Source organism: Nilaparvata lugens, chromosome 10, assembly GCF_014356525.2.
Source record: "Nilaparvata lugens isolate BPH chromosome 10, ASM1435652v1, whole genome shotgun sequence".
Taxonomy (NCBI): Eukaryota; Metazoa; Arthropoda; class Insecta; order Hemiptera; family Delphacidae; genus Nilaparvata; species Nilaparvata lugens.
This window is the reverse complement of record NC_052513.1, coordinates 26121025-26136603: the sequence shown is the minus strand read 5'-3', so window position 1 is coordinate 26136603 and position 15579 is coordinate 26121025. Positions and strand designations below refer to the sequence as shown.

The 15579-nt window shown below is 35.2% G+C and overlaps 1 protein-coding gene across 7 annotated transcripts in view; it reads left to right on the top strand.

The window, feature by feature from the left end:
* The window catches only part of LOC111061728 (protein phosphatase Slingshot), a 221968-nt gene that overhangs the window by 95223 nt on the left and 111166 nt on the right, over nt 1–15579 (top strand). For 2 of the 7 annotated variants that reach the window (XM_039437055.1, XM_039437054.1), the window contains one exon: nt 8365–8424. The exons of the other annotated variants lie outside the window; for them this stretch is intronic. In XM_039437055.1, coding sequence (XP_039292989.1) covers nt 8365–8424 — 60 coding nt within the window. The remainder of the gene's footprint in view (nt 1–8364; nt 8425–15579) is intronic. 7 annotated transcript variants of the gene reach the window in all.

The window sequence follows — 15579 nt, the reverse complement described above, 5'->3', positions numbered from 1 at the left end:
AAAGTTTTTTTTTTTTGAGTTGAAATTTACATCAAATCTATCAATCCATATTACTGTACAATAGAATAATTGGTATATGAATAAGAATGAAGTAGCATACAATATTGCATCTGCCAGGATGCAGGTATTGGATATACAGGGTTGATGAGAAAAGTTTACTGTGCAGTTTACATGTTGTTAAATTTGAGAATATTGTAATTTCACAATGATCTTTACCACTTAACCAGTCTGACATCCATCTACTTTTTTATTTTTCATTTTATATTACTGTTTATTGTTTTTTGATTCAGCTATATTTTTGGGTATAGTGAGCCTCAAGTAGCATCTACCGTTGCATAAAAGCCTTTTGAATTTTAATCATGATTGCCACGAGAGCCAATAAGAGGAAACTTCTTTTCGGAAAAGCCTTCTCAGATTGGCTCTCGTGGCATTCAATCAAAATTAAAATTCAATAGGCTTTTCTGCAACCGGGGCATAGACCAACATTTTGCCCTATCTTTCTATCTATTTTTCTCTGTCTGTTCAACATGTTGAAAGCGCTCTTGTGATACTATTACAAATTGTTAATATCTCGTTTCCTGTTGCTCGATTTTCAAACATTCATGAATAATGAAACAGAAGATCGAAACCTCATTTTCGAACTACTATCAACCAACAAATGCCTCGTGTTTTTTTATCTGTACTTGATCCTCAACCCCACTATATAAATCATCCAATTTCTTTGTTTTTTTGAATGTCGTGCTATGTACGCCACTTGTGCGCGTGTTGTGGAGCAATCACATGGTTTATGGTTCCCTCTAATGGCGGCGCCTAGGCGTCGATGTGACTAGCTGATAAAAGCTTGTCGCCGAACGGAATTATTGATGGGTGACTAGTGGGGGAATGCTTGGGGGATCCAAGTAACCGGATGGGTAATGTGTGTCATATAGCTAGGGAAGCAAGCATATTACAAGCTTAATAGGGAAGGGTTGGGGATGATTTTCCTTCTTCATTGGATTAGCTTTATCCACTTCATGTAGGCTTTCTTTTTATGTTCCTTGCTTTCTTCTTCTTCTTCTTCTTCTTCTTCTTCTTCTTCTTCTTCTTCTTTTACTTCGTTTTCTTATTGCTCTACTGCTTTACTTCTTGTCTCATCCTTAGCAGTTATTTTGTGTTTCATTCTTCCACCACCAACTTACTTAGACTTGTACGTTTTCTATTACATGCTCTCCATTTTCTTCTTGTCTTATTCCATCTATCTGTCACCTTTTACTTCTACATTTTTCTCACCCCTATCAGTATACTCCTCAATTCTCCTTACTCTCCTTGTTTTCTTTTTCTCCCCCATTTCAAAATCCTCTTTCATATTCTCTGTATTTCAATATATTTTCCTTCTCTTATTTGTTTTAGAACGCCTCTTTTTTGTCGTTTTGCTTCTGTATTGTATCTCAATTGGTTTTCCCCTTTCATTTTCACATATTTTCCTCTTTTCTTCATACAATATGTCGTCTCTTTGTTCTCACTTCTTTGACTCCTTACTTCACTTTCCATCCTTTTTGTCTCCTCCTCTTTCTCTCTGTTCCCTCTCATACTCCCTTCTATTTTCTTACTCTTCCCTTTTCTTTGTCTCTGTTTCCTCTCATACTATTTCATATTCTCTAATCTGTCCCTATTTCTCCATATTTTTCCCCAATCCTACTTTTTCTTCTACTACTTCTCTTCTCTGCTCTCATGTTTGTCCAGAATGGTGTGTTTCCTCTTTCTCAATCTCTCTCTCTCTCTGTTTATCCACGTTCACTCCCTCTCACTCGGTTTCTCTCTTCCCCCTTTTCGGCGTCGCCAAGTCGTCACCTCACTTTGACGATCCATGTTGAATTATTATCGCTGTGACGCCATTTTGAATCTGATGGGCTTCACTGGGTGTCTGATTGACAGGACGGGTGGGGTGGAGAGGGATCGGTGAGCAATAAAATATGTGATGAGGGTTTGAATATAGGGGATTAGGGGATGATGTTGAACTGAGAGGTTCACATAGGATGAGAGATAGAAATGTAAGGGTTGAAGGGGGATTGGTATGTGGATATAGGAGATGAAGGGGGAACAGATATGTGTGGATATGAAGGATAAGGGGATAGAGATGTGAATAAAGTGGATGATGGAGGATTGGAGGGTGGAGTATAAGATGTGTAGGAAGTGAGGAGAGTGGAAAATAGGGATTATAGGAAGCGGGGACTCATCCCTGACCCGGAAGTATTTTCTAGTGATCCTCCCTTCCCCACCCTTGATCAGAATGTTTACCACATGCAGTGCGTTGCCACAACAAATTTCCATTATTTTGAGTGTTTGCTGCCATGTGATGCAAATGGTGTTTTTGTGAAAATTGATGCTTGATGGTGTGGAAAGATATTTTGTCAGTGATTTACATTCTCATTGGGATATTTTTGTCCAGTTTTTCATTATTGTTCTCGATATTAATCTTAACCCTCCATTGTTGTTCATTTTATGTTATATTGGTCATCTTGAAAAGGAGAAACCAATTAAAGTGTTTTATATGAATCTATCTATTGAATGCAGATCTTTTTCATCGAAGAAAACCCGGCCTGAAGGAAACTTGAATCTCCATCTGAATTGAGTAAAAATAGGACAAAAACGAAAAATTTGGAAACATAATTATTATTATGTTCTATAATTTGCTGCAGTACCTGTTCAAATTTTCACTTGAGTTAATTTGCAGTTAATTTGTTCGTGTGTCAAGTTTTGTACTTGATTCAATTTTCACTTGAGTTATTTTTGCTATTGAGTTAATTTGCAGTTAATTTGTTCGTGTGTCAAGTTATGCACTTGATTCAATTTTCACTTGAGTTATTCCCATGAAATTCTAAAAGATCTTATAAAGATTCTTATCTGAACAAAATCATTCAACCAATTTCCCAATCAATAACAATCATATGAACCGAAAGAAGTAGGAAGAGATTCTTTTATGAAATAACCAAATTATGAGTTATGATCTCTATGGTGAATGAATAAAAGAAAACATGATTGACGTTCTACGATTCCATTTGTTAGGTTCTACACCTGACAGTTAACACTCGTTATATCTTGACACTATTACAGAGATAACTCCAGTTAGATTTCTGCTAAATTTCACAGATTACAAATTACTAGGTTTATCCTGCTATTTAACTGAAAAGCATGCTATTAGCAACGTAAATTCGTTGGCACTCATTATCAGTTGGTTGTGGTATTCAGGTAATTAATGATTAGGAACTGAAGAGTTGAAGAGGAAATTAGGTCATCTAACTGTGACATCAGGACGGACAGCAGAGGATGACAATGTTTCATAACAAGACACTCTTCTACTTGAGGTTTGAGTCTTTATGCGTCTGCAGAGAGTCTGTTGAACTGTCGGCGCAGTTTCATCCCGCAATTAATGAACAAATGCTTCCTGGTTTCATTTTCTTTCGCGCCAAGGCCTACTTTTCAGGCGCTTATCAATTATTGTCCCTTTTCTCACTGTTGTTCTCTCTCTCACTCTCAATCATCTCTTATATTCTCTTACCTGCCTCTTACTTTGTTTCTTTGTCACTCTCTTCCTCTGTTGCTTTTATTCTCTCAACCTGTTTAATATTTTTCCCACTGGTCTCTTATTTTTTCTCTTTCTCTCTTTCAGTCTCTCTCTCTCTCTCTCTTAGTGTCTTCTCCATCTCTCTCTCAACCTCTGTTTAATATTTCTCCCACCTGTCTCTTATTTATTCTCTTTCTCTCTTCCTGTCTCTCTCCTAGTGTCTTCACCATCTCTCTCTCTCTCAACTTCTGTTCAATCCTCTCTCACCTGTTCTAGTCTAGGCTTGAAAACTATGTCAGTGCTCCAGTCACCAAACTTAATTGGTATATATTACAAAACTGCCGTTTTACTAACTCTCCAATTTTATAGGGTTTTTGATTCGGATTGTGCTGACAAGCTGGAATTGTTTCGTAATATTATAGTTATTCGTAAACCATTTGGAAAGATTAGATGTCCAGAAAAGTGTGGCAGTTGTAGACTCTTATTATGGGGAAAGGTGGAGTAAATTCTGAGAGCATATTCAATGTATTCTGAATATATAACTTGAGTTGATTGACTATATGCATTTAAACTTGAAAATGGCCAAACGCCGAAACTAGTTGTTTGAAATGTTTTAATAAAGGGGTTCTTCATGTTTTCATATTGTTTTTCATAACTTGAGTTGTATAAATCCTCGTCTTCAATTTTTTCCTCCACCATTTATTCTCTTTGAACCTCCCACCTTTTCTAGTATTTATCCTTTTTCCGTTGGAGGTCCTCATTCGTCTACTAGTTTCAAAGAAGCAGAATGGTACATTCGAAATCAAGTATTTGAACACTCTAAGAATCTCTCAACTACTGAATTGAATAGAAACAAAAAACCTAATTCAACTATTGTGCAATTCTTCTCGACAACAGCAAATGATTCACAAAATTGTTGAAGAAACAGGAATAAAACTTCTCAATTGTGCAATCCGATTCTACAACCATCAATTTGTTGACAACATTGTTTTTTAATGTACAAAGTTCCTGTTGGAAGCTGATAGACCAGTCTTGGCGATGAAGATGACAATGATTTTCGGGACATTAATAATGTTGTCGGCAATTAGCGTTGCGCTGCTCTGTTCCACTTGCTAGCTGCATTGTTGCTTTGTTGTCAGACTCAGATCCACTGCAATCTGTCAGCATTGGTTGAATGGGGTAGCATTGATGTTGTTCTTGAGGGATGCTGACAGTTCAAAGTACAGAAGGAAGAGTGCCGCTGTTGATGGATTCAATTTATACTGTCAGTATCAGTCGAATTGGAAGCATTGATGTCATTTATGAGGAATGGTGACAGTTTCTAGTGAATCGGGGGCTATTGAAGGAAGAGTGCCGCTAACACCAATTCTTGACAGATTGTTTTAGCAAAACAAAGACAGCAGCGCCTTACTTTCACTTGTTGGAAAAAATAACTGTTACGCCTCCCAAGACTGAGGAGATCTCGTTATTCATTGTGATTCATCATTATTTATTTATCATGTTCTCTTCTGTCTGTATCTACTCTTCTTCCCCTTGCAGCTTCTCTTATTCCATTTGCACTCTTCTACTTTATTCTCTACTCTTCCTCTTTCTCATATTCTTCTTTCTCCTACTTTCTCAGTCTTCGTATTGATCATTATTCGAGTTTGAGTGGTAGAGAGAGGACTTAGAAAGTCCAATAATTATGAATATTCTATTATTATCTTTCCAGCAGTTTGTATTGGAACAGCTACACCTTATACACCTGATACAGGCATTACCTATAGTGAGGTCCACGTTATAATGCCAGTGTTTGATTAGCAATGGTATTGCTATCCTTGTCTATCATTCAACAAAGCGGATAGCGCTATCTCTTTCTCGCTTTGCTCTGTTGCCAGATCCTCCTTCAACAATGTAGAATTAATAATTAATCAACAAAATATTCCACTTAATCATGAAAATTCATTATGAAATTATCGAAAAATATAATTTCTTGCTTGAAAAAAAATATAATTGATCATTTCAAACGGGAATGAACAGTTAATATTACATCAATAAACCTGTATCAGCTACCGTCTATAGAAGGCATTGACAAGACAGAGGATCGTCAACGGTTTTCTCCTATCTTTCTCCACTGCCATTATAACGTGGACGTCACTAGCGGGAATTTTGATCATGGTAGCAGGACATTCCTTTAGTTATTATAATAATAACTATATATTAATAAGTAGTTATAGTTATATAGTTATATAGTTTATATAGTTATATAACTATATAAATAATAAGTTACTCAAGTCGCAATGCAACATTATGTGGCGTGCAATGACCTAAATTAATCATTTTCTCCTGTCAATTTCCTTATTGTTATCATTTTTAAAATGAATTCGGTCAAACGGTTCACCACAAACAATGGCTTCTCGCTGCTGGTTTGGTTGACAATCAGAGCCATTGTTTTGTCGTCGTCGTCCGCTCCAGAATCGTTCAACGTGAACTGAACGACAACTAATTTCTTTGTGAAATCTTTTCGATTGTTCGAATTCAATAATTTCAAGTAGAACACGCTGTCACAGTTTATAATGCATCTCCTTGTCAGGGGAAACGATTTGTGGTAAATTGCAGTAAAGAGTAGACAGCTGCTGTCTAAGTGAAGTTTCACCAAAATGGTGCAATTTGGTGGTGCATTTCAATAATAATGAATAATCGTTGTCTCGTATCCCATTGTGAATACGGTGCTGCATTTTCCTACACCTATTACAGTACTGTACATTTAGAAAATGTAAATATTGTACATTTTTCACTGTATATTGTCTTGAAGTACTTGTCAATCTTCAAACCCCCAATTTTAGAAGATGTTAGGATTCCAAAGATTAAACTAGGCCTCATACACTACAAGAAATGAGTTGATGAAACTCAAGATATTAACTAGACCAGGGGCCCTTCAGTTTCTCCCTCCCCCGACATACAAGAAAACTTTCGTCAGTAGACGTTTCAAACACTGCTTCCTTTTTTTTGAACCCCCCTAAGATTTGGGACTGATTTTGTGAGTTTTAGCCTCCCCCCCCACACACAATGAATTTTGAGGACACAGTCTGCGTCCAAACTCCCTCCTCTGGGCACCCCTGATTAAACTAAAAGTTTGGTAAGTCAGCCAAATTTCACCTGAACCGATTTTTGTTGATCAATTAATTATTGTCCTTGCTTCATATTGAATGACTTGAATTTTCGCCTTCTTTAATTATTTTTATTCTCCATCATTCATAATCCCCTGCTCACAGCTTTTCTTAATAATTAATAGGCATTGCCGTGACCTGTATAGTATCATGTTTGCTGCAGAATAATACACCTTTGAACTTCAGTAAGTAAATCTGAGAGGGAAGCTCTCACGCTAGCAGCTAGCACTACCCGTCAAATTACAGACCTTGGCATGAAAACTGAATCGAGAACGTTCTTGAACGATGGGTATACTTTACTATTACAAGTGATTCTACTCCTTTTTCACATTACTTGCAATCATGCAAACTAATAGGTACATTTGATAGAAGATGCAGAAAATAGTGAATAATTTTAATTTTGCTGATTTTTTAAATGATTGAAGTTTTAATAATTAATTCTTTTTGTCAATTTTTAAATTGAGAAAACTTTCAATGCATTGAAACATCAAATCTTTAAAAGTAAATTTACTTACCATAGAAACTAAGGGTTAAAATGACCCAAACCTTTCAAAAATAGACTAATCGCCAAAGTATTGGATTGATTATTAATTGATTTTTAACTTGTAAGTAAACATCTTATCTTCAGAACCAGATGGTTGACAATAAATTTTAACAGATAAAAACCACCTGTTTGTCACTAATCGAGTGAAAATAATTTTCGTAAAAATAACCCCCTTTGAACTCGTGAAAAATCGCAATTATTGATTTGAACAGTCAATTGATAGTATTTCAATCTACTAGTGAAACTGCTACTTGCACAATATTATTTGTATCACAATAACCTGCAATATATTGTATTCACGTGCCACGTGATTAAATCCACCCTCTCCCCCTAACCCTACCTGGTATGTTTTGAAAGGCGATAGCGTGACGTCCACCTAAGTGCTCAGTTTGTTTGTGTTTGCCCCGTTACCATGGCAACCATGAAATGTTCTCGAGCGCATTCTTGTTTGCTTCCATAAAATGCCTGCCCGCCTGCTATGTACATATTGTTGGTGAATTTTGTACAATACACGGCACTCTTTACACAGTACACTTGTCCTTCACCTGAAAACAGACCAGATTGCAATGTTGCTCTAGAGACTAGAGTTTAGAGTAGCCTGACAAGTTTGTTCTACATGAAGATTTCATGTTTAGTATGAAGGATGTGTTGTTGTATTTTATTTTCATCAAGAATGGCATTGACTCGGGGAGTCCTAAGAATCCCAATAAATATGCTCTACGATTAGTTTCTATGTTATTCTTTGCTATCAGTACTGTACCTCGTTCGGGGAACTAATAGTGCATCAATAAAAAAAATAATGATATCAAGTGACCTTGCTGGCTCAGGCCTGGCTGGTGTCAGAGTGTTCAGGTCGCAACTGATCAATTTCAGGGCCTCTGACATGACCTAACAACTGCTTTTTAGGCAGCTGGGACCGATGGCTTAAATTGTACATCCAAAACAAGGGAGTGGTCCTATTGATTAGTGCATGAAAGTATATGAAGTACATGAAAAGGGACAAACAAAATAGAAATGAAGAAAAGTCTTGAGTTGCTTTTACTTACAAATTTCTAATTGTATGCTGGCATTTATTGATCTGTTAAATGTTCTATCACACTCAATTTATGTATTTTCTCTTGTTCTAGGTGAGTGTTCATCAACTTCCGGTTGACTTTTCAATCAGTCAGGATGATTTACTTCTTTTGGTAAGATTACTAATTTTTTTATTTTAGTTTTGTTTATTTTTCTTTATTTTATTTATTATTCATTTATATTTTTCACAAAGAAGCACTGATTGGGGGAGAAAAACTAAGGATACTCCTTTTAAAATTATATTATTTTCAATGTCGATGTCGATTGCTGTTATTGCCATCAAAAATACTTATTTTGAAAAAAGATTCTCGTCCTCTCATGTAATCTCTATTTCCCCCAATATAGCATATTTTTTATTCTATGATCCATTCAATTTACAATTTTATTATTGTTTAGAGATTCAAGCTATCATTTTTCAGCCCCTTTTTTCTCCAATTTAATAATAATAATTTCAATGAATTTCACAATCATTTTACATATTCTGTTACAAAATGGTTCTGTTGTCTACATTTGGCAGAGTAATAATTTTCCACAGAACTGAACTATAAACAGAAATATTAATAAGCTCTGAAGAATCTTGACCTATACTTAATGAACTGCGCAGTATTCAAAATAAATGTTCACTTGTGTGTGAAATAAATTTGCTTAGACATTCTCATATGAAGAAACTCGTCATTAATAAGTGCGGTGTTTTGTTTTGGCATCAAAATTGTGGAGAGAAATAGTCCAACTAGCAATTATTATCTTATTATTAGCCAAAATTTCCAAAAATAGAATTCTGTGAAGAATACAGCAAGATTGATGCATTTAGAGTGTCCTGGCTTCAAGCCCATTCTTAACTGAGATACACTCACAATTGTCAGCATTGGTTTGATGGGAGGCATTGATGTTATCTATAAGAAATGCTGACAGTTTGAAGTGAGTCTCACTTTGGTGACCATTACTATCACTTTATGTCTGCTAAGTTTAATTTGTTCAGTACAGATTTTTAGCGGTCGTTAGTTATTTTTTCTGTCACATTGAAAAATTAGAGTAGACCAGAAAGTGATTGCTCTATTTTGTTTTTATGGCGTCATTGAAACGAAAGTGTTATTGGCCTATTAAGCCAGTTAGTATCAGTGTCATTGCCATTCCCTAACCAAAAATATTGCTAAATTATTTAAGTTAGACCAGTGAATGAAGATGTGATCTTCAGGCTTTCTAATCAATTCTGCAATGAATGTCAAAAAATTTCATGATTTTTTGTTAGTTTCCCTCACTTGACTATAAGTACGAATCTACGAATCTATAAGTACTTATACGAGTAGGCTACTTATGAGTAATTGAGTAGTTATACTCGTAGTACGAATCTACTTTTAGATCACTTTTCAATTTGTCTCAGGAATATGATGAATTCGTTAATGAATTAGTGTAGTTATGAAAATGGTAAAACACGTTTTCAGAATTGGAACATTATGAATCGAATTACATAACTTTAAATCAACTGTCGTGTTGAGAAAATCTAGATATCCTTTCATCTCACTGCTAAAATGTGATTTTGACAGCTGCAGCCTTCACCATACCCGATTGAAGGCAACCTAAATTTCTGACACTTTGTAATTGATTACATAAAAAATCATTCCAGTTCGGAAGGTGGCATATCCCGGAAATATTAGCAAATATTCTGCAATTTTCAATTAGTGCAATAGGTTAATGAACATGACTTGTATAACTTGGCAGGTGACAGGTGACTTATTTTGGTCAAGTTGGTGATGCCTTATCCGGTTGTCCAGTTCTGTACATCTCTTAGATTTCAATTTCAAGCAAGTGTGATCACTTCAAGAGAAAGGTTTCGGAGAAGAGATAGAAGGTGAGAGATGAGAGGAATAAAAAGAGGAGGTGGGTGAGAGACAGAGAAAGAGAGAGAGTATGAGAGAGTGTAGAAGAGATTAGTTAGAAAAGTTGTTGAAGACTAGACATTGAATGAAAGAAGCTTAGTCAAATTTCAAAAAAAAAAGTAAGGACCTATAACAAAATGTAAGTAGCTATACTAGTACTTGTTTGTATCATAGAGAAAAGATAGCATAAGTGATATACATAACACACATATATTTTCTCTAAGCTTGTACTGTACTGTTTCTCAATCCAATTTCTTACTCAAACTCAAACCTTTACCTCCACTATTTAACCCGAGAACTGTGGATAAGGATATTATGTTGAGGATAAGAGTACATTTCAACAATAATAGTTTTTTTTTTTTTTAAATGGTATAAAATGAACTAATTGAATTGTGTAATAGTTGAGGAAGACAAAAGCTATAACATACTGTAATGTCTTTACTGTGCCGTCCTGAGGATAGAGTGTTTGAGAGTATATTTCTTTGTAAGCTAGAGTGAGAGAGAGAATCTAGTGAGAGAAAGAGCCGTGTTCTACTTGCGAACAGGTTGGCCAATGATCGCTGGTTGGCTGTTTACTGGCAGCTTGCTTGCACCTGTCCCGTTATAAATGCGGGTGCTTCTAAGCTCATTGATTATACCTGTATACATTGACTATAAACGATTCGTTACATTGGTTACATATCTGTATACATTCTACGTTGGCTTCTTAACAGTGGTTGTATATTTGTATACATTGACTATAAATGCGCTTGTTAACATCGGTTGAATATCTGTATACATCGTCAATGTTACATTGATTTCAACTCTTGTGCGGGTCAGTCAGTCCAGGTCTGGCGCCTCATGTCATGGCGCATGCGTGCGATTACTGCCAGAAGCTGCCAATATTATTTGAGGTGTGAACGGTTTTTTGCAAGTTCAATGTCGTTGATTGAAATTGGGTCCTAACAGTGATTGTATAAACTTAATATTGTAGTAGAGAATTTTGATCCGGAAATGATCTGGAATAGAGTTAATTGAACAATGTTTTACATACAGAATGACCAATGAGCTAACAAAAAAATTCATTACTAAACATGAATTAGCCATCCACCAAGTCCATATATGCACCATCTCAGTTAAAATGGAGGTTGATCAGCTGTCCGTTTAAACCCGGAATGAAACACATTATAATAGCTATTCCCATTACATTATGTAATCGTAGATGGTGCATATGGACCTGAAAGTTGTTGTATTCTGATTAATTCCTATTGCAAGTTAATTGTCGATTAATCACAAGAGCGCGCCCATCAAAAAGTTGTAAGATGAATTTTATGTTCTAGAAATAATATCCCCAATTAGATTAATATCCAAGATTAGATATTTTAGTTTTTTCAATTTAGGCCGACCCTTTATTAGTTTTGTGAAGCTAATATCAAAGGGCCTAAAAGTGTGATGGACAATATACGAGTTTAATGATATTATATATTTTTTCTAATAAATACAGTATCTCCAGACATTTGATTGATAAAATAGAACAGATCCGTGAAATGAGTTTGTACTCGAAGAACCATTACCCATGTCAAAAATGGAGGCCAAATGAAAATGAACCGCCTTGAGGCATCTTCCATCATAGTTGTTCGCGACAGCATCACAATGAATGTGGGTTCTGGGAAAATGCATTTGTTGGTTGTGAATGAACTTCCGAATGAATGCAACGTTCAATTGTTGAGCATTTCTTTTCTTGTTTTCCTCTGCTTCTCTCTCGTTTTCCTACGCTGAGTACTTGACACGCTTTTAAATGCATTCGACACAAGGATAGACAAGTATAGATAAAAGAGGAATAACGGTTAGTGAAAGAGAATTGATAGGTACATAAATGATTGGGTCTTGATCAGTAATATTCAGTATTAATACCAGAGTAAGATAAGTATCAAATAATAGTGCTACAACCCTGAGATAAAAGAGAAGAAATAGAAAGAGGAGAGAAAAGAGGTAATATCTCTTATAGACTATATTTATATCACTATCACGCCAATATACTATAATAGAGCATATTGGCTTTATAATGTTAATATATAGTGACTATAAAGCAAAAGCTATTACGACGACAATCCAAACTCTCTTATCTGGAATAATAGTCAAGAGTTGACACTATTGAAAAATATTGTCGCAATATTATTAGTATTAGAATATCAAATTTTATATTAGTATAGTATTATCACAAGTCTTATTAGTAGTACTGTTCCATAGTTATAATACAGTAATAGCTCATAAATCGATTTGAAACCTCGAGAAAGTACCTTGTAATCTAAGCAATTCAATTTGCATAGATCACGGTGACATTATTATGCCAAACGCCTGATAGGCTATTCACATGATAGTGAAAACATAATTATGCTGTACAGGACTTCAATAGGCTATTACAAGAATTATGGTTGCCAAACATGCATTATACATGATTTACTGTACAGTACGACTATATTATATGAATATGAAGGTTCCATTGATAATTTGAACCTGTTTTATACAATTTGTAAGCATCCTACGCTTTTGATGTGTGTGACTTTTGTTGGTAATTGTACTTTTTATGACATTATTTTTATGAGACAGGACTTTAATCAGTGTACAGCAAAAAATGTAGACTCATTCCATGTGTTTCACAAATTACATTCCACCATACCTAAAGTAATTACTATTTTATTCCTCTATTTTACGAATTTACTAATATCAATTGAACATCTACTGAAAAGTTTCTTAGGTTAACAAGACCTATCGCAATTATATTAAAGTTGAGCATGGAAACTTGATATATCAATCGATCAATAAATAAATGTTTATTGCCTTAAAACACATAGTGCTGTAACTAACGTTAAATATACAAATGAAATGAAAACAGTCAGAGGAATCAGTGCAACACGATTGGCAAATAATAATGAATAGAAATTATTAAATCAGGGTCCAGTTAATAAATATATTATAGGTAGGCTATATCAGTATTACTAATGCGAAATTCACTACAAAAGTTGTTAAACAGAAGGAAAATTTAAGCTATTCAAAACTTACTATTAGTAAGTGTTTCATGTGTGTTTTGAATAGTAAGATACTCAATAGTCTTATTTCAGGTGCAAGCTCATTGAATAACTTAATAGACATGATTCTCGAATTCTTATGAGTATACTTGCATATTGGTGAGAATCAAGTCGGACATTTACCATTTTATCTTTTGGCGTTGTTAGGTACAAAGCCTACTGCTTGGAAAATGCTCTATCTGTTGTATCTGAACAGGAAGTTTGGCATACAGTTGTTATCTACATCTTGAGACAGAGCTAAACTTTTAGATCGCTCTAGAGCTATTGTGAGACTTCACTTCAAACTGACAACGTTGATTCAATGGAAAGCATTGGACTTATTCATCAAGAATGCTGACAGATTGAAATGAATCTCACATTGCAGGGCGACAGAAGAATCGGTGCACTTGTAAATCTGTGCTCTGAGGTTTGGCAGATACCGATAGGGCAGAAATCCACTCTGGAGCACAAAGGGCTCCTGTTGTCCCTTGATCCCTTGTTTGGCATGATCCATGTGAATGGTGCAGGCGTCAGTCAAAGGGCGGAAGGGTGGAGGAGGTTGTAGGGAGGGGAAGGAAGTGGCTGTCTGGGAAAATAGGGTTGAAGGGTGGATGTTTTGTGATACACCAGAAATGGGATTGTTGGGGCCGGATGATGGATGAAAAAAGGAAGAAGATGGGATGAGGAAGAAGCATAAGAGAGAAGAGATAGAGAAAGAAGAAGATGAAGTAGATAAAGAAAAAGATTCTGATGTTGAAGTAGATGGAGATAGAGAAGTACAAGAAGAAGAAGAGAAATAATGAATTGAGATGAAGAAGAAGAAGAATAGGAGGAATAGCAAATTGAGATAAAGAAGAATAAGATAGAGCAGAAGAGGGGAAGAAGAGCAGGCATAAACAAATAAAGGAAGAGAAGTTGAGGAGATGAAAACGCAGAAGACACAATGAAGATAGGAGAAATAGATAGAGAAAAGAGAAAATTACAGGAAGTTGGATGCTGGAAGAAGGAAGAGATGGAGTAAGAATATAGTAATGACTTATGATAGTAATACTTATAATATTGTAATGAGGAAGTGGTATAATAAATGAGTAAGAGAAGAAACGTTGTAATATTGGAAGGAATCGAGGGAGGAGAAGAAGAAGAATAAAGGAGATGTTTGTAAACAGAAAAGGAAGGGAAGAAGAGAAATGTGCAAGATGAAGAAGAGACAGAACATGATGAAAAAAATGAAGTGGAACTAAAGAGGACGTGAGGTTGAGAAGACGAAAAAAAAAGAAGAAGAAGAGGAGATTGGTTAAACGTTAAATATAAGAAGATGTGAGAACGGGAGAGGAAGCCGAGACATAAAGAATTGTAAGTCAGTGGAAGAAGAAGGAGAGTGGAATGATGACTGATATGAGATGAAAGAGACGTAAAAGATTGATGATAAGAGACGGAAGAAGTATGAAAAGGAGATCAGGAAAGGAAGAAGAGAAGGGATATTCCCCCTGTTTTATGGTCTGCATGACAACAGAGGAAGGAAGAGGCTGCAATTTGACATGCGGAAGCATTCCATGCGTTTTTTACACCCTTGCATTTCTCGATTAAGACGTCTTTTGTGGGCTTATCTCTAATAACTCAAAAGTCTTTGAATATTTTTGAAGACGTCATTCAAACATTCCCCCTAGCTTCGAGGTATGTGTTTTATTGTAGAAGAGTTTCTGTTTCTTTGTTTTCATTCTTTGGGAGACGAAATACTAATTCGTTTTTGTTTTTGGAATTAAATTTGAATGTATGAATATTATCTTCGAGTAGGGTCCTTGCTTCGTAGGGTACGGAAATTCTTGTTTTGATAGTGAGATGTTTACAAATTTGATGACATCTTGTCGGTAGTTATCGTTTTGTATTAATATTCCATCTCTAGACTATTTATATTCTTTAAGATTTTTCAAGAAACCATAAAATTTATTCATTTCAAGTAGCTCATATTACATATTCCACATTGAGGAATTTTAGTTTCAACTTGCTTCATAACTCAACTCTAATAATTATAGTTACAATGTAATTCAACAAGTTATTGTTAAAAGTCGTCATCGTCAAGTAATTGAAGATATAATTCTTTAGAATAGATAAAGAATAATTTATTAAACTCACATTAATATCAGTCATCGTCAAGTAATTGAAGGTAATTGTTTAGAATAGATAAATAATAATTTATTAAACTCACATTAATATAACGAAAAATTCATCTTTTTCATATGTAACAACCTTTCGTCAATCAGGTAGCTCTCATTTTTAAGTCCTCTTTATTTTCCTGCTCCAGTTCCCCTCCCCCACCTTCCCGCACATGTTTTTTCTATTCTCT